The sequence below is a fragment of the Corapipo altera genome, unplaced genomic scaffold (genome assembly GCF_003945725.1).
Source record: "Corapipo altera isolate COAL_440 unplaced genomic scaffold, ASM394572v1 53, whole genome shotgun sequence".
NCBI classification, from domain to species: Eukaryota; Metazoa; Chordata; class Aves; order Passeriformes; family Pipridae; genus Corapipo; species Corapipo altera.
Window position 1 is genome coordinate 8,986,405 of NW_020884900.1, and position 19,781 is coordinate 9,006,185.

Below are 19,781 nucleotides of genomic sequence, written 5' to 3' on the forward strand. Positions count from 1 at the left end.
TTTGGTCACTTAACATAAGAAAAGACTGCAAATGGGAAGTAGTATCAGGGAAAGGATTTTCATGATCACCTTTTGGCATTCGGGATAGTGGTGGGTCACAGCACTCCATGTGGAACCCTCTATCACAGGAGTCGCAAAAAAGCATGTTATCCTGAAGGGTGGGCAGGGATGAGGGGATGGAGAAGAGGAAGAGGAAAAAAAGACTTAATACAGCATTGCTTGAAGTTGCACATCAATTATTTGTATTTGCACATGTGCTAATTATAAAGCTATTATAAACAAAGAAAAGTCAGGTAACACTCAAATCTAACTTACTGCATTTTTGCCTTGGATCCTACACGCACTGCATGTCTTGCATTCAATGCACTGCCATCTCAAGGCCTTCACATTTGTTGTTAACTCAGGACAGAATTTCAAACATGATGGATGTCCTAAAAAAACCAAAGTGTTTAAAGCTTGAGATTTAGGATTGGTTAGATTGATTTTTAAGTTCAACAGGATGTAGCCGGCACCACCAGAACTCTGCAAGCACCATCTACTTTCAGGATTTTGCTACACATTACTTAACTCACCTATTACTCCATACAGAGATACAGAATAACTTTCATGAAACCCATTCACAAAGACAGGTACAAAACTGATTTCTACTGTAGCTGACACCTGTGAATGGTCTACACAAGCACCTAAAACTGAATTTTTATTTTCACTATGTTATTTCCATAGCATATTAAACTGCCATTGGTTCTGAAAAAAATATTTTTACAAACTTGACCCCACTCCCCTTCTTAGCAGCTCAAAATAAAGAGAAAATATTTAGATAAAACCATATTAGTTGTTTTTCTAAATATACTTAGTATCTACCAGAGAAACTTCATAGTCAAACTATGTGTTTTTTCCAATTTATTGCTTAATTATATACAAAGAAAAATTTTAGAGCAATAAGAAGGGAAAAACTTAATCTGGCAATTGGCACAAGAAAAGCTTATTGCAATGAAAGATTTAAAACTGAGGAGGTCAGGGGCTTGTAAGTAGTTGAATTACCACCTCCCATGAAACTGTATTTTATTCCTTAGCAGGACCATCCTCTTTTAACAGTAGCCTTGAAGGCCTACATGACTTTTCCAATTAATAGAATACACCAGACAACTGCACACATACAACACCTTAGGCAATACTGGTAGTCATTTTTTCATGTCTTCAACAACCTCAGAGCGTACCCTTAATCCAGAAAAGATAAAAGTACTGCTAAATAGGAAGGGATAAGCCTTCCCAGGGAAACACTTTTTGACAGTATTATATTCAGAGATTATCAAGAATATCAACCCACAAGTTGTCAGAGATAAGAATCCCTGATGCCATGCTGCACTTATAGATGGCTGCAGTGATGTGGTGCACATGAAAGGCGCTTTCTTCTCCCTGTCAGAGTTGGGATGCATGCTTTCTTCTAGTAATGGCCTAGTCACGGTGATTCAGACTTTCTCCAGCGACTGTTTCTCAGTCCAGGACTGAGCTAAAATACTACAAATAAGAACACAGTCTAATCCATGAGCATTTGCCATTTTTGTCTTCTAATGGACCGAGGCATGAAAGGCAAAGACAACTGACGGAATGCAAAAGCCACTTGAATAAGCACAAATTTCAGATTTAACTTCCTTTTATTCCACGTACCCAAGGCTTAATCCACTTTTTGTTATTCTCAAAATAAAATGCAGGAATATAATCTATTAGTGAAGAGCAACCAGTAATAAACTCAAAGAGTAGTTTCAAAAACAAAGATGTTGAAAAAGCATTGACATTTGATTCTTAGCATACAGCTTAAGACATATCAACTACTTTTTGTGATTAAGACTGAGCGTGCACTTTAACTATTTTTCTTGAACATGACAGATATACTCTAACTGTATAGCTGAGTTCAATGATACACTATTCCCTTCAATAAAATTTAACTAAGAAATAAGAAAAAAGCTCCCTAGAGTGGTTGATATTAGTAATCAATATCAAAGAAAGACTTATTTCATCAACCATGACTTAACTATATGAACACATTAAGTGTAATCATAACCCAATCACCTCCATGTAAGTATATTTAATTCCAGTTATCTACCCTGCACAGAAGTGATTTATTTCAAGGAGCAAGAAAGTTGCAGTTAAAATTGTTCATTTTAATTTTGTTTTAAATAAATAACTGAGAAGTATAAACATTAGAAACATCCATTCTCACTGTTTGGTAACCACTGGTTGCACAGATTAGGTGTAACTGTGTTACTTTATTTCTCAGTTATCTACCAATGCAGCGTTTCTCATTCAAGCAATTACACAGTTTAATACATCCTTAAGTGCTAGATTTTATTATTGGACAAAAATTCAAGAAAAAAATTGCATTGGTATTAAATATGAAGATTTTTGCCTGCAACTCCAAGTCCTTGAGCCACAAGTAACTAGAAGCTGGAAGGGTGTAAATAGGAACCATCACTATACATTTGCCATGTTCTTTCCATGTCCTTCCTAGGTATGCACTAGCAGAGACAGCACAGAAATTGTCAGATTTCAAAACACTATATGGTATTGATCTATAACAGTTGATAATACTTACACTATTCATTTTAGACCAAAGTGACACAGTGCAAATATAACAATAATAAGTAGAGGGTAATGCCTCCCTGAAGTGGTAAACAATACAAGTTTCACTTTTAAAAGGAATTCTGTTTAACTACTGTTCGTAGTTTAACAGATTTCTGTAGTCAATTAAACAAAGTTACTGTGCCCTTCATTGATTTTACAGCTAGTTTCTTTAAATTTGAAAGAGTTGAAGGAAAGCATGTTTTGGGCTTCAAAATTTGCAGTATTTCAGCTCTAACTAATCTAAACTGAAATAAAAAACACACTATCTTTTCCATATCCAGAAGCTGATAAATCTGCCAGGATTTATCAGCACTAGTTTGAAGTGTTTCAGCTGGTAATTTCTCTTGGTTCCATCACTTGACTTTCTTTTAAACCTCAGCAGCATCAATATTTTAACGTATCGCACAAGCTTAGCAGATTACTGGAAATTTAGACCTTTGAAAGCTGGTAATTTCCACCAGGAATACATAGAGGCTTATTTTAAAGTTAAACACTTTAAAATTCATTCTTATCCATCCCTGTTAGAAAAGGTTAAGATTTGCAATACACTGATGTGGCAGAAATAGGTGTGATCGGGAAGTCAAAACTGAACGTGTCATTCCTTTGTGACTGGAGAAGACGCCTTTAACCTGCCCACCTCACAAAGTCGGGCCTTGTTTATTCATTAAAAGATTTGATGAAACAACTAGCTTTTAAAAAGAACAAGCATTAGATCAGTGACTATGATTAAGTACTGTGCTAAATTAGTTATGCTAATATCTCCAGTTATTTTTAACTTTCATACAAATGCTGGGAACTAATGTATAATATACTCACACCAAAAAACCCACCTCAACTTGTGTTTGACAACCTTTCAGGTAAAAGCATTATTACTATTTAGGAACAAGCAGAGATGGTCAGAGCACCTACCTTGGGGAGGTACTAGGTTTTTCCACCCGCAGGTTTCTTAGTAATTCATTTTATCCCACTAGCCAGCATCCTTACACAGACAGTAATAATTAAGGTAATTCCTATATTCTCTCATTACTAAAGCATATCCTAAATCTCATTTATAAAGCAATCTCTGCACAGTTCTTTTCAGACACTTTCTGTCCCTCTTCCTCTTGACCTGAGTGCAAGGTCTCTGTTGTTCTGTTCTCTAGCCTCTCCTACCCATCTTTGATCAGTAACCCTCTTGCCTCCTCAGGATAATATGTGAAAGGACAGTACCCAAAAGTGTTCTATTAGCTATTTTTCCCCCTTTTAAAAATATTTATTATAGTTCTTCAGTCACTCAACTTTTTTCCTTCCTCTTTCTACAACTTAACACCCTCATAAAAAAATCTGTCAGCAGCAGCTCTTTAATTGCTTCTGCACATCTCGACTGGAAAAACAGAAATAGAGTTTGATTCTAGTTCCCAAGTGTATTGATTTTTCAAAATCAAAAGACAGAGAAAAAGCAGGAGGGAAAAAAACCCAGCGAAACAAAATAACAAAAACCAAGAGGACCTATGTCTACTTTCATAATGGGATTTGTTTTCTCATGTCCAACATCCCTCATTTTACTTCTTCAGAAAATGCTCTGTGCAAAGTGACATAGCACTGCATTTCATTTCCACCACCCAAACACTTTATCCTCCCAAATACCGCAAAAACGCGCAGATATCCAGCTAGTTTCTACTTTCAGAATGCAGAAGCGTTACCTGAAAAGACAAAACCAACTTGACACAGAAACAAAAAAGGAAAACAGACATGCCAGTAGTGGGCACTGCAATTTAATCTCTGATCAACTGAACAATTTGCTTGCTGTGCACAACATGCAATTTCTTTTCTATTTGTTAGACAGCAAGACCAGCTTTGAGATACACTCCAATGTGCAAAATTACAAATCCAATTACAATAAAACTCCACTTGAGTGAAGTTTTGTTATTTATAAATTGCATTGAGATTGGTTTTTATTTTAGTTAGGCACCAGTAGCTAAAGTTTAACCATCCAGCAAACTGATTGGCAGTCTCAACATTTCATTCTTTATATCTAATACATCTGAGGAACTAATTAAAGATAATTTAGTCTTAATGAGGCAGAGAGAATGTATCGATGTTAATTCAAATAGAAGCTGATCCATGAAAGTCAAGACTTCCAGTTCTAAAGTGTCTCAGACCCACCAGGGGATTATTATACAACAGAAGAATAGCCGGTATCTAAGTTCACCTGATTAATGTAAGCTCTATGCACCAGAGTCTAACCAAGCACAAATCCTATTAATTTTCCAAATATCAGAAAACAGATTTGAAAATATAGGAAACCTATAAAGCACTAAAGGAAGGCAGTTTAAAATCTATGGGGTTTGCTGTTGCATACTGGGGTGAAAAGATAATTTTCTTACTTCAGAGTGTAATAATTGGTTTAAATGTATTAAAAAATACACTGGTTAAAATACGAAGTAACTATTGGGGTGACAGATAAAGAAGCACACAGACAAAAACATATCCTGACGAACTGAAAAGACATTTTTATCCATACAGTTTTGTTTTCACTCTGTCTTGGGCACTATGATAGCTATCTTCAGCACACCTACAAAATGATGATACACATGGACTCCAAATTCAAAGACAACAAAACTCTACTTTCACTTCTAGCCTTCTCAAAGTAGCATAGTACTGCTTCTCTGCTCATGTTCCTCCCAAATACCTCCCTCTTCTTCATTCTGGCATATAAGCTGGTAATAGTTCTGCACTGAACTGGAATGAGGAACTGATTAACCTTAATGCATTTCAATTATATGTGTTCCTCAAGCAAGTTTATACATAAGGTGCCAGCACAAAGGGGCAGCACCAAGCACTTGGGTGTTGCAGCCTCTGACTTTAAGCAGCATTGCTATTTTGTCTTGGAGTTGGGATGGGATAGTGTACACTGCAAAGCTTTACCAAAAGCATCTCCCAGTGCAGCTGTAAGCTTTTGGGAGCAAAAGTATTTTTACTGGCACAGCTAAAGAAAAGCAGTGCACTTAACTGACAAACTGTACCAATTAACTCCTCTTCTAACATAGCTATTTTCCACACAGGATTTTTTAAGAACAGGTAAACTGATCAGAGAATTTTCACATCCAGAACTACAGAGTTGCTTTAGAAAAAGTTTTACGGTATAGAGTTGTGGTAGAAATTTATCCAAGTTTCTTACCAAATCCCTCTGTGAACCAGCAATAATCCAGGCCAAGAACATGCTTAGTATGATCCATGCAATAAGCTCTGCACAAAGTAAGTGTGCTACAATATTTTGTGTTCCAAGTTAACCTCATTGCTCACCTTAGGGGAAGCACCTGCATTAAGAACAGCCACACAGACTCGCAAGAGCTGCTGCAGCACATAGGAACAAGGTACACACAATCAGTAGAGTGTCACTGTCTTGTGCCTGACAAGTAACAGGTGCCCAACTACTTTAGTATGCTACTTGAAACATTGTTCAAATTCCCATTAGAGTAACAGAATCATTTTATAACAAAATGAAGATTTGCAGCAGCAAAGACTGCTACACAGTCTTTATTACTATGATTACTCCTCACCTTCTGAAATGTTGCAAATCTGCGCAAGGAAAATTCCTGATGTCATTTGATGTCACAATGCAAAACTGAGTTTTCAGAGCCAACATAGATCTCAAACAATTCCTGCATTTCACAAGTGTGGTTCCCCTATTAATTTACTCAGATCTGTACTTTAACATAAAGATGAATTCACACCTCTCATTTATAATTATCCTAGTTATCCAGATGACAAAATTTGAGAGACAATAAAACAAAAAACCCCAATCTCTTCTACACACCACAGCCCACCCATTTCAGTTCTCAATCTACGTATGTTCAAAGACAGGATGAGGCTCACAAGTTTAAAATATTTTTTTAAAACATACTTAAATATGAACATTTCTAGTATTTGTAAATTCAGCCAACTTACCGCTGCTGCCACAGTCTGCACAAGACAAGAGCTCTTCTGGTTTTTTTTCACGATTTGATTCTTTCGTTCCCAAACAAAAGCTACATATCGGGATGGGATCAGCTCGTGGCTAGATTTAAAAATAAACAGACAGAGTTAGCTAGCAAAAAGAAAAAAAAAAAACAACAACCAAAACCCACCAGCCTCAGTGGCTTTTACCTTGTATTTTGTTGCACCATACATTAATTACCAAGACAAACACTCCCTTCACTAACTTCGGAATAACAAAGTTTTATTTCATATTTTTATAAAAAATGTTATTTTATTTCATAAACCTTAAATTGGCCTGTAATAAGCAACCCTGTTCACTAATCCACATAAATGTCTCCAATACAAGACTAGTGTTAACAAAAACAAGGAAAAATTACAACTTATGACACTATTCTTGCACACACAATTTCAACTCCATTACACATTCACTTGTTCTTCAAATGCAATAGTGCTCAAAGATCAACACGTAAACTGGTCTTTATTACAGATGAATATAGTTCCTTTATGAAAGAACACAAACTTATTAAAAACTCTCATATTTAAGACATAATTTATTACTTGGAAATTCAATACAACTCACACCTCCCTCTGCAACTACCATTTTAGGGTAAAAACACTGGATTCAACAGATCAAGGGTTATCCATTCCAGTCTGATGAGTCCCATCAGTTATGCTACACAATTGTAATAAAACCCCATGCAAATCTTTCAATGTCCAGAAGCAACACACAGAGAAGAACTTCACAACTGATACAAATTTACTTCCCATTCTCCTAATCCACTATGTGACAAACTATCAGAGATTAAATACCTATTAAAGAGTTTCTACATTACATTTTGGAGCTTTAATGAAACTACTTACCTGTAACATCCAAAATATTAATGTATTAGTGAATATGTGGAAGTATCTGTAAGCAGGTTTGCAACAAAATTATATGCAACTATTTCTCCCAGGTGGGATACTCAAATAACAGAGTACCTTCCCAGACTGGCTTCTAGCAGCTCATCTCACAACAGCACATAAATTGAAATAGTTTCTTCTGCATTCATAGTTTCCAGATTTAGGTAAGAAATGCTGTTAGTTTTATATATCAGGGTAATTATTTATTGGTTTTACCTTCATTTTACATTTCCGTTTCATGATATAATACTTTGAAAGTTGACAGACTACCTTCACTTGACCTATAAATCTCCATTCCATTACAAATCTGGGAAGTGGGGAATGCTTGTTTTTAGGGGTATTCTCATGAAGGAATTAGCTGCATGTAGATATGCCCTTATCTCAACATAATACAAAAATATTGAAACTACTGTTATGTTACTAAGCTTCATGATCACCTTAAGCAAAGCAGCAGATTCTGAAGCATATTAACACCAGCAAGGCAAATTTGTCCTACCCATCCAAGAAGAGCACACACATCCTTACCCTAGCCTACAACCACTTCCATACAGATATACTCCAAGGCATCCTACTTCTTCTGACAGCTTAGTCCTCACAAGGTCTGCTCGCTGTTCAACTCTTCACAACCCAGTTACTGAAATACTGACACACTTGTATACCCCAAAGAATAGACATAAACATAATGAGAGTTGAAGACTTTTCATAAGTATGGAGATGTGTGTTCGCTTTCATTAACTACAGAAGGGAACTGCTATTACCTTTTATAACTAATAGGAACAAACATCATCTGCACTCTGTCATATTACATGACCTCCATTATGGATTGTATGGATAGCTGAAATATTAAATTGTTATGCGGATAAAAAAAATTGTTTGGGTTACAAAACTGGCAGTTTTTTAAAACAGTCATTCTTCAAAAAAAAAATAAATTATTGATGTTCTTTGTCAGTTTTAGCAGGATGGCATTGAATGAGATCGGTAATTCTATAGGTGGGAAGAGTTTTACCAATTTGCAGGATTTTTCACTTGTTAAAAACACATATATATACAAATAAAATAAGATTAGTTATTATTCTTGCAAGATATCATAATTCAGCAGATCTGTCCCATCATTTTGCTTTTATCAGGTATGTCATTGGAGTAAAATGATATTAACAAAAAAAACCCCAAACATAAACATACCAATAATCGGCAGCAGAAAAATGGTCCAGAGCTCTCCAAATGCAACTTGTAGCATTGTGTGGACATTTCTTAACTGCTAGTTAAAAGTTTAATACAGATAATTTAAAAAGAAATATTATTCTTTTAGTGGAATCTGGTAAAAATCTCCTCTTGGCAACCATACCATTCTCCTTCCCTTTGATATAACAGAGCTTTAGCCATTTCAAAAATGCTCACGCTGATAAATAATTCACAAAACATCACATATCATTCAAATCCAGGTCCACAATCTCATCTATCTTTCCAAGATTTTTTTTTTCTTGCTCTAGGAAAAGACATGGCCATTAGCCAACATTCATTTACTTCCCTATTTCAAACCACCACCGCCCCCCGCCCTTTTTTACTGAAGGTAAAATAAAGGACAAAGGTTGTTGGCAGTTCAGGGCTACAAAGACTGATGTTCCCATACCAAACCTCATCACAAAGAGCTTGCAAATCCTATCACTTTGCACACAAGTTTTCAAGAAACTCACAGGCTCCAACATATATTTTGAAGCCATTTACATTAATAACTGTATTACAGGGGCTGATCTCTTAACTACTGAAAGTTAAGAATACACACACATGCTTGTCAGCACAGTAAACAAAATGGAGTTTCTTACTATTTTACCTTGCACGGTCAAAATAAAACTAAATTCATACTGGCAGTATTAGTTCTGGCCCACAACTGTCTCACTTAGGATAAACTAAGGGGGTTTTGGGTTAATATTTTTGGGAGGTGGTGGGGTTTTTTGGCTGGTTTTCTAACTGTAGCAGAATGTAGGACCAAACAGCAATGCACCTCCTACCTTAATCTACGAGAATTCTAAAAGAAAATCTCTTTTCCTAGTCATTAGTTTATCTTCTAAAATATAGCCATCATATATAATTATCTTTTTAAAAACAATGATTAGTCTTCAGGAAGGTTAATTTCATTTCATCTCCTACAGGAAGTAGTATAGTCAGTTATTCAACACTGCAACATTTTGTACCAGATAAACCAGTAATATTTTTTTTATCTAATATTTAAGAACCACATTAATATTTGTGTTACAAAACCTTTAGGAGTATGATGTCTGCTCTGTCACTCAAGATAGATCTGAATAATGCTTACCCAGCAACATACTATTACTTCAGCAGAACTAAAGCTGCAAAGAATTTTTCATCCCTTTAATTCCGCAAACAAGGTAAGTCACAACTTGCAAAAACACTTAGCTTTTTAGGTCACTGGAAATTGTACATCCAAATTTAAAAGGCTGCCTTGTTCTAATAACTGTGTTTCCAATTGCACTGAGATCAAATTTACAGAATATTGATACCTTATGCCAACACACATTTGTATTCAGAAACTGAAACTTCAGAAAGAGCAGTCAGGCAACAGGATTTAAAAAAACACACACACACACACATATATATATATATACACACACACACACACACATACTCGAGCAATAACAGACCATCAACTCAGCACCTGTAAACAGGTTGGTTTTTTTATTTAACTTTCCAAGTAGAAATTGAACCATATTTATTTAAGCACCACACATCCAACTGTCATAGTCAATCAATCCCTTAAAACCTCATACATACAACCACTGCAGCCCATCAACCCTCTAGTGTTAAAACCATGTACTATATCATGATACAGCACCACCAAAGCACATCACAAAAAAGTAATTTAATAACATTTATAATTTCAAAACCATTTAAACAATAATTGATTGTGATTATCCTTATGCTTAAGACAGTTTTCACTAAAAATTTTATGAATGTGTGTACACTCAATTTTGTTTACAGCTTCATCATTTCAGTCACTTCAGAGCATAAGAATAAAAAACGTGTTTAATAAATTTGTGCTAAAGACTAAACGTAACACTAAACATTGGTTTAGTGCCTTCAATAAGTATTTCATTACTGATTAAACTGAAAAAAAACCAAACCACCAAAGAGTTTCAACTATTCAGCATAATTTACACATTCTGAAACATTAAGGACTCAATATCCTTACTGCTCTCAGTCTTTATATATTTTGCATTCTGACTGGTCCACCAAAAAAAAAAAAAAAAAAAAAGAATCATAGAATGGTTTGGGTTGGAAAGGAGCTTAAAGATCTAGTTCCAAACTCTCCTGCCATGGTCAACGACACCTTTCACATCATCACTAATTTATAAAGAACAACACAGTTAACATTAGCATTTAGTTAAACTAGTACAATTCCCATATTTACGCAAAGACTTAGAAGTCATTTATGCAACCAGTAAATTATTTTATTTATTTTAATGACTCACAGCTATCTATTCTGAGAAGTTTTGCCACTGCATAAAAGCAATCCTTGGTGAAAATTCAGCTGGATTTCTGTTACCTTACATCAGAACTTGTCTCAAAACTCTGGCCCAAAATAACAATTTTTTTACCTACTGTAGTTTCCGTGCTTGCGGAATTTATATGCTTATCTGACTATATTTATAATTCCCATGAAATTCTTAAAGCATTTAGCATGTTCTAACATCCCACCCCCAAAAAGTCACATTAGGTCCTGAAAAGTCTTACTTTTGAGTATGCCATTACCCACAACTATAAATCCCACTGAAAGCAAGATTACTATTTGCACAGTATAGCACTCTGAGGCTTTGAACAGATTGTCTGAAAACTATTAGGCATTAGCTGTGTACAGACAATTACAATTTTAAGTGCTAGTCTCATTAAGTGTTACACACACATTAAAAGAAATTAAAAGTTTAGCACACACTCACAGGAAATTTAAGTTTGACTAGCAAACCAAAAACCTCAACTGTTCAGTTTGCAACTGCCTCTCAATACCTTTTCAGAAACTCCTCAACACCATCTGACAACCTGGCGGAAGACACGGCCTTATTCATGACACACAAACATTAGATCTCCATTACCTTATTAAAAGAAACAGCACGCAAGTAATTACAGGGTTAACAGGACAGAGAGGCAAATTTTACTGAAAACTGAAACTGCCATGACCTTCAGTACAGGTCCACTGTTCTGATCCCAGCCTATTTACAGCCTTAGGAAGGACAGAAGCAGCAAGCTTCCTTTCTCAGAATACTAACATTTTCACAAAGTACCTTCATGGGCTATCAATGCTCTTTTTTTTTATCATAGTTTGAAAAAAAAAAAAAAGTCTTTGAACAAGAAATACCACCAGTAGCATCTCTAAATACTGGGTTTTTTTAAATATTAATACCGAAAAGCAAAAGCTAAATCAGTGACACGTACTGATTTCTAGTCTCAGCTACTGAAGCAGCTGCTCTTGGTCACAGGCAAGACAAGGCAATGAGTATTTTCAGCTGCAATCCCTTTACTGCACCCATTCTGTGTGTAATAAATAGTTTACTTTCCACATCTGAAAAAAAATAAAAAAATCTATCATGTTTCAGGAACTACTTATTCTAAGTTATTATAAGTTAAACAGAACTCCAGTTTTTTAAAACAACTTCTAGTAACTATTCAGTAGCTTCCATGTTAGTTCTACAGTTGCACAAAGCCACTAAGTCAAATGATGGTAAAAACTATTACTGCAGAAGTGTGGAAACATTAAACCTGCTAAAAACCTTCATGTAGCCCATGCACTCAAAGAGCACAAAGCAAAAGCCAGCCCAAGGACAGTTTCAAGAAAAGAGGACTGATCAGGGTGCCAACTTTCTTTATTTTACCTTTAAGTCAAGAAATTGCATAAATGGTATGTGTTGAGGAAGAACTACAGTCTGAAACTTCTCTTCCTACAAAGATTATCACCACTGCTGGAACACAGATTCATGTTTTCTTTTGCTCTATAAAACCAATTTCTGTACTACACAGTGGCTTTCTCTTCTCACAGCCCTCTCCTAGACTTTCAAAGGTTATATCTGTATGGGCATTATGATATACAATGTAACTGTCACAGGTACATAAATTATCCAAAACTGAAAGGTTTAAAATGCTCCATGTCCTCCTGGATTCACACCCCCCAAAGCCATCTAACTGCAACAGTAACACTAGAGTTCAAAGCACATTCTTACAAGTCCATGAACTCCACTTTGTGTGCACGCCCCAAGCAATCAGCCAATGCCTGCCGAAGAAGATTGTAAGAACACACATAGAAAGATCATTTCTCATATAATGTTCTTGAAATATCACCTTGAAAACTCGAAATCTCACTTCTATTCTGCACACCTTATGAGGTGGGAAACTCGTGAAAGTGAATCCAAATTGATATATTTCTAGAGTTAACAGCAGGAAGGGGAACACCTTCCCACTCCAGCCCATAAGAAATTTACAGTTCCTTAAACAGGTTTAGGAACTCTATTCACCTGAACACACCAGTGTTTTTGATTGTTTGGTGGGTTTGTTTGTTTTGAGTTTGGGTTTGGTTTTTTTGTTTGTTGGTTTGGTTTTTTTTGTTTTGTTTGGTTTGGTTGTTGTTTTTTTTTTTTTAACAAAAGCCGAAAAGTACAAACCAAAAAAAATTTTGCCTCTTGTTTCCCCCGCCCAGAAAAATATGGCCAGGCCTACAGTGTGATCTTTCATGCTTAGAAAGTTCTCTCCTAAAGTGTTTTAACTCGCTCTTACAGGAAAATACATCATCTACCTCCCCGGACATGATGTGTCCAACTTGAACACAGTTCCCCATGTGTCTTTGTGTGCCTCAGTAATAACTTCAGCAGTCCTCAAGTAACACTACTGCTGATGGAACTGAATAGCAAAAAACTAACCTGCATCTTCAAAAAAAAAGCACTGTACTGAGGAAGACATGCATAAAATCACATACACTTATAGACACTTTTCTAAATACAGTTTCTTTTTTTGTGTTACTAAAAGGAACATTCCTACTACCTCTTCCAATCTGGGAAGCAATACAACCTACAATAGAGGAACTTGCAACAATTACTACTTAGAAAACAGAATGCAACTTCAGGCTTCAAAAGTCTCTTTTCCTTGAAATCTGGAAAAGAAAATAAAAGTAGAGTTCCGTTTCAAAAGACTTCTATTGTTTCATCAAATAATACGACATATTAGAAACAAAACGAAAACTGACTTCAATTTATTATTTTTGGAAGAAAACCACTAAGAATAGTGGTCTGCACAGTGAATGTTGACCAACATGCAGGGAAGAAACCATGATTAAAAAGAAAAAAAAAAAGAAAAAGAAAACCCACAAAAAACCCTCACAAAAGTACACACATACCTTTTCTAGAAAGAGTTTTATTCATTTGTCCCAGTCCTCTTAATTCATAGAATCATAGAATCATAGAATCGATTGGGTTGGAAAAGACCTCCGAGATCATCGAGTCCAACCCTTGGTCCAAATCCAGTCCATTTACTAGATCATGGCACTCAGTGCCACGTCCAATCTGCCTTTAAAAATCTCCAGGGATGGTGAATCCACCACCTCTCTGGGCAGCCCATTCCAATGCCTGATTACTCTCTCTGTAAAGAATTTTCTCCTGATATCCAACTTAAATTTCCCCTGGCGGAGCTTAAGCCCGTGCCCCCTTGTCCTATTGTTGAGTGCCTGAGAGAAGAGACCAACCCCCACCTGGCTAGAACTTCCCTTCAGGTAGTTATAGACGGTGGTGAGGTCACCTCTGAGCCTCCTCTTCTCCAGGCTAAACAACCCCAGCTCCCTCAGCCTCTCCCCATAGGACTTATGCTCCAGTCCCTTCACCAGCCTTGTTGCTCTTCTCTGGACCCACTCCAGCACATCAATATCCTTTCTGAACTGAGGGGCCCAGAACTGAACACAATACTCAAGGTGTGGCCTCACCAATGCAGAGTACAGGGGAAGGATCACTTCCCTGGTCCTGCTGGCCACACTATTTTTGATACAGGACAAGATCCCATTGGCCTTCTTGGCCACCTGGGCACACTGCTGGCTCATGTTGAGCTTCCTGTCAATTAGTACCCCCAGGTCCCTTTCTGCCTGGCTGCTTTCCAGCCACTCTGTGCCCAGCCTGTAGCGCTGCAGGGGGTTGTTGTGGCCAAAGTGCAGGACCCGGCACTTGGCTTTATTGAACTTCATCCCATTGGAATCAGCCCATCTCTCCAGTCTATCCAGATCCCTCTGCAGAGCCCTCCTGCCTTCCAGCAGGTCGACACTCCCTCCCAATTTGGTGTCATCAGCAAATTTGCTGATGATAGACTCAATCCCCTCATCTAAATCATCAATAAAGATGTTAAAAAGGACTGGACCCAACACAGACCCCTGGAATTAGTTGTACATAAGCCATCCTGCATTCATGTTTTGTTTGCAGTTTATCCACTGAAAATTTTTTAAAAATCCACTTTCTGCTGAAAAGCCACCACCCAAAGCAAGCACAGGATACATCTTCTAGAGAAGGGTGCAAAGCAGCAGCTCAAAAATACAGATAAGTCTCACAGTCCTCTGGAGGCTCAGCTTTCATTTTCAACAGAATTAATATAAAGCCTCTACACTTACAGAAGGGAGGCTTTCAAACTATAGTCCAATTTCAATAGACACACAGGGCTACTGAAGTCAGCCTAAAAACAACCCTTGGATACATGTAGGCCCTGCTACCATTTCTGTCAACAAACTCTGATACTTTACTTATTTAAATTGTATCCCTTCTGTGATCTTTTGTTGATTCCCATGTGTCACGGTTAAACCCCAGCTGGCAACTAAGCTCTACACAGCTGCTTGCTCGCTGCCCCGACATCAGGATGGGAGAGAGAATGAGAAGAGTAAAAGCAGAAAACTCATAGATTTAGATAAACACAAGTTTAATAGCCAAAGCAAAAAACTAAGGAATTCACGCACCACTTGCCATGGGCAGCCAGGTGTTCAGCCAACTCCAGGAGAGCAGGGTTCCATCATGAGTAATGGTTACTTGGGAAGACAAATGCCATCACACTCCATGTACACCCCCCCCTTCTTACTCCCACTTTATATAATGAGCAAAATATGTTATGCTATGGAACATCCCTTTGGTCAGTTGGGATCACCTGTCCCAGCTGTGTACCCTCCAAGATTCTCATGCACCCCCAGCCTCCTTGCTGGTGGGGAGGGGTGAGAAGTAAAAGGTGCCTTGTCTCTGGGTAAACACTGCTCAGTCATAATAAAAGCTATCCCTCTATGATCAACAAAGTTTCCAACACAACCCCAAAATGTAGCCCAATACTAGCTACTATAAAGAAAATGAACTCTACCCTAGGCAATATCAGCATGCTATGGTAGCCCTACAGGATAAAGACGGCTTTTCCCTCCTGAATGGGAGAAGGGAATGTTGTTTAATGTGTAGGTTTCTTGCTTTTGTCCTGCACTTGGGACTAAACAATAGAAAAATGTATTCACCTTTCCACTGTAGTAGCAAGAAGTGTTTTTAAAATAATAAAAGATCTTCTGTAACCAAGGGTCTTAACATAATTGAGCTATGAAGAAGGATATCCTCAAGTCTCCTCTTCTGCATTTTCCACTCTGAGATTGGAGTAGAACTACAGAATCTGCCACTGTAAGGTAGTTATGCTTAGCAGTCAGATTATCAATAGCTCAAGCTGTAAATACATCCTATATACACTGCACCTTTCTATTTACACCTTCCTGTAATTCTGATCTACATCTGATCTACATCATCTACATTGCGTAAACATAAACTTGGGCCAAGCAGTCTTCAGACTTCTTGAAATTCTATCTTCAATGGGTTTGAAGTGAAAAGAACAAGGGGAAAATTATTTTAGTACTTTTCCAATACATTATTAATACCTGTGGAAATATAGTTTCTTCAGGAGTACACATTTATAAGTTGTCTCTATCAAACAGATGAACCTGAACAGACCATGCACCATCAGTACTGCACAGAGACAACGTTACACAACTGGGTTTGTGCCCTTCTTTCACCTTCTGCAAGGTACCCTTGGGAAATTAATTCAAAACACATTTGTAAGTTAGATTTTATACAAAGATAACTCAGTTCCATTTTTCTCTGCACTTAAGACATAAAACTTTTGTCTTCTTTAGACTCATCTGAAATGATATTTTAGGAACAGTTAAAATTTGAGAGGCTCCAAAAAGTTTTTCCTTTTTAGCACCAAATTACATTGCATCCTTTCTGTTCCCTTAGTTGCCTATTATGAGATCAGCAAATGGTTCCAAGTCCAAACATTTTAGTCTCTAGTTTCTTGCTAAAAGACTTTTTTGTTTGTTTGTTTATTAAATTGCGCTCTTCCATCTGGCACACAAAACAACCTCAGGTGTACCAACAACAGGCTTGCTTTTCTTCAAGCCCTCTCTCAAGTAGTCCATTGAGCCCTAACAAACATAGATCACTCCTGCAGATCCAATCAAGCAGGTCATATGTAAGTTGCATTACTCCTTACATATCTATCACCAGTGGAAGTATGTCACATCTTCCAAGTGACATTTTTCCATTTTATGTATCTCAAATTTTTCTTTTTCCAAAATAATGAGTTCTTACTCTTCCCAACTCCCTCGAAACCTAATCCTTTAAATCCATTTAGATGTCTTTAAGAGTATCACATATTTCTGTTACTAGCCATGCACTCTCTATAACAAAAACTATGTACTTAAGCTTTAAACAATTACGTATCATTATCATCCCCATCATAACCTCACCTTCTGTATCACTGGCCAAGTCATCCACTGTGTTTGACAACATGCAGTTAAGCATCCACATCATTAATGTGTAACCCTTTCAAAAATCTCACTGTCAAGTACACTTCTAGGTATTGATTCAGAGGCAAAGCTCATTATGTATCTAACTTTCTACAATCTTGCTCATCACTTGCAAACTTCCATACTGTCTTCATATATCTCAGTTTCTTCATAGGCTTAGGAGACTTACAAACTTTTTGGTATGGAATCCATCGGGTTTTGTCACATGTGTATGCAGTCGTTCAAGTGGGATTGCACTTTCCAACTCAAAATTTTATCTTTTCCTGCAATGCAAGTAGGATGAAGCAGGTGACACATGTAATCACAAGCAAGTAAGCAATGGTGCAATTCGTAGATCATGATCCCATGAGCATGTCAATTTTTACATTCTTTGGGGAAAGGTATTGTTTTTAAGCAGATTAAATAAACTCCAGTATGAAAAGCACACGCTTCATTGCCATGATATTATGTTTACTCAGATGTTTGTGTACATGCATATTTTTATTCATAACTTATTACCCAAAGTCATCCTACATAAATGCGTATAATGTTTGCAGTGTGGCACAGGATAATTATTAGTTGTCTTGATGCTAATTGCTCAGGGAAAATGTTTAATTGCATATTAAATTGATCATATGCATATTTTATCTAGTTTACTCTTTGGGGCAAGTTTACTGTCAACATGATCTAGATTTGAATAGTAGTATACTAAATACAGAAGTAGGTATTTTTGAAACTGGGCGAGTGTTTCAAATGCAATTCTAAATAAAACAAGCAGAGCCCTGTTCTACTCCCAAGATAAAGTAGCTGAATTTCTGCACAAAGACAAGACATATCCTGCCTAGTTGCCTCAAAAACCTGAAGGGAAAAATATTAGGACCAAAGCAGCATTATTAGGACCACAAATTTCAGAATCTGATACGGGATTACAGGAGAACTCTTTCCTTAGATTTCTTCCACTGATGTGATTAGGAAATGGAAGCTTTAAATAGAGAGTGCTATGGTTTGGTTTCGTTGTTTTATTGTGTGGATTTTTTGTTTAAAAAGTATTTAGTTTTAACTCATGCATATAACTTGACATCCTTTCTGCTCAGTTATTTTGAGAGTCTCTTACTGAGGCCCGAGTACCAGAGAACTAACATAGCTAAGCACATACTCCTACAGGGAACAAGTGGCAGCAGCCAGGCCATTGACCTTTTGTTGCTTAGTCACTGGTTTCTATTTGGCAAAAAACACCGGCACAAAGATACTACTCTACCAGGTGAGCTACAGAGCAATACAAGTAATGAAAATATACTTATTCATTTATTTATTTAAAAGTTAAGTCATTCCTGGTCTCCTTTCTGAAGGTGGAGAAAGCTGGACAAATAGCTGATTAAATGATAACAGCTTTATTTTTTTTTCCCCTGTGACAGGAACTGAACTTTATTCTTGAGGGAAGAAAAGCAGTTTATTCAACAGCAAAGACACTGAAACGACTTGCAGGCATTTACCTTTACAGATCATCGCTCAAAGGACAAAACCATTGAAAGTCTGTCAGATCCGTAAAGCACATCCAGCATATTTTATACAAGACCTGGGAGGGTAGCAGTTTTTTGCTTGATCAAGTGCTGAAATCCAGGGCAGAGAATAATAAAGGTGAATAGGCACGGTAGCCCAATACCCCAGGGAGTTACCTAAGAGGCTGGCACTTCCAACAAACGAAACAGATTGCTCTCTAAGTCCCTGCTTCTGTATATTGTGCTATATGTATACGTCACTTTTGATACTGACATACTGTGAAAAATTAAGCCCCCCTAAATTGAGAAGCCATTTCATAATTAAAAAACTAGACCACTGTAGTTTATTTTACAAATAGAGTGAAATAATCTCCACTAGAATATCACAAAGCACTGTTAACTAGCCATAGGATGTAAAACAGAGCTCAAACAGCTCTGAACAAAACCAGTAAACACTTCAGAGAAGACCAGTTTTTCTTAGAAATGCTTTCAAGTAGGCCTATTATACAAAATTAAATGAAACTCTCTTGAAGGAAACAGGCTTAAAATTTGCCTAACTATTACATTTAATCTGGCAGGGGAGGGGGGGAAGGGGGAATGAAAAGAAATTATTGCAGCAACTTGTACTGCTGCAATGGCTTCTAAAAACAAATCCAGTGAGGCTCTCAAACACTTGTTTTTAATCTATCTTTTACACTACTGCAAAGTCCGTAGTATTAAACAAACTCTGTGAAGCCCATGAAGCCGTTTCTCTGTCCTACCAATAATATTAAATTGCTGTACTACTCAAGGAAAGCGTACGAGTTCTAGCATCAGCATTTGCACAATGGGACCAAAAAAAGGACAAGAGAGGGGTGATAACAAAGTTCATTCAGCCAGCAGATTGTTGACCGTAATTTTGTGAGGTGTTTTTAAATAGTGCTTCAAGGTGTTTATGCTCTGCCTTTAAAAAGGCAACTGCACTG

General features: G+C 36.9%; 1 protein-coding gene across 6 annotated transcripts in view; it reads right to left on the minus strand.

Annotated features, from left to right (window-relative positions):
- The window catches only part of KAT6B (lysine acetyltransferase 6B), a 111,663-nt gene that overhangs the window by 48,772 nt on the left and 43,110 nt on the right, over positions 1 to 19,781 (minus strand). For all 6 annotated transcript variants that reach the window (XM_027649439.1, XM_027649438.1, XM_027649437.1 and 3 more), the window contains exons 3-5: positions 6,553 to 6,661; positions 316 to 431; positions 70 to 151 (exon numbers count right to left, since the gene is read on the minus strand). In XM_027649439.1, the coding sequence (XP_027505240.1) occupies positions 70 to 151; positions 316 to 431; positions 6,553 to 6,661 (307 nt within the window). The remainder of the gene's footprint in view (positions 1 to 69; positions 152 to 315; positions 432 to 6,552; positions 6,662 to 19,781) is intronic.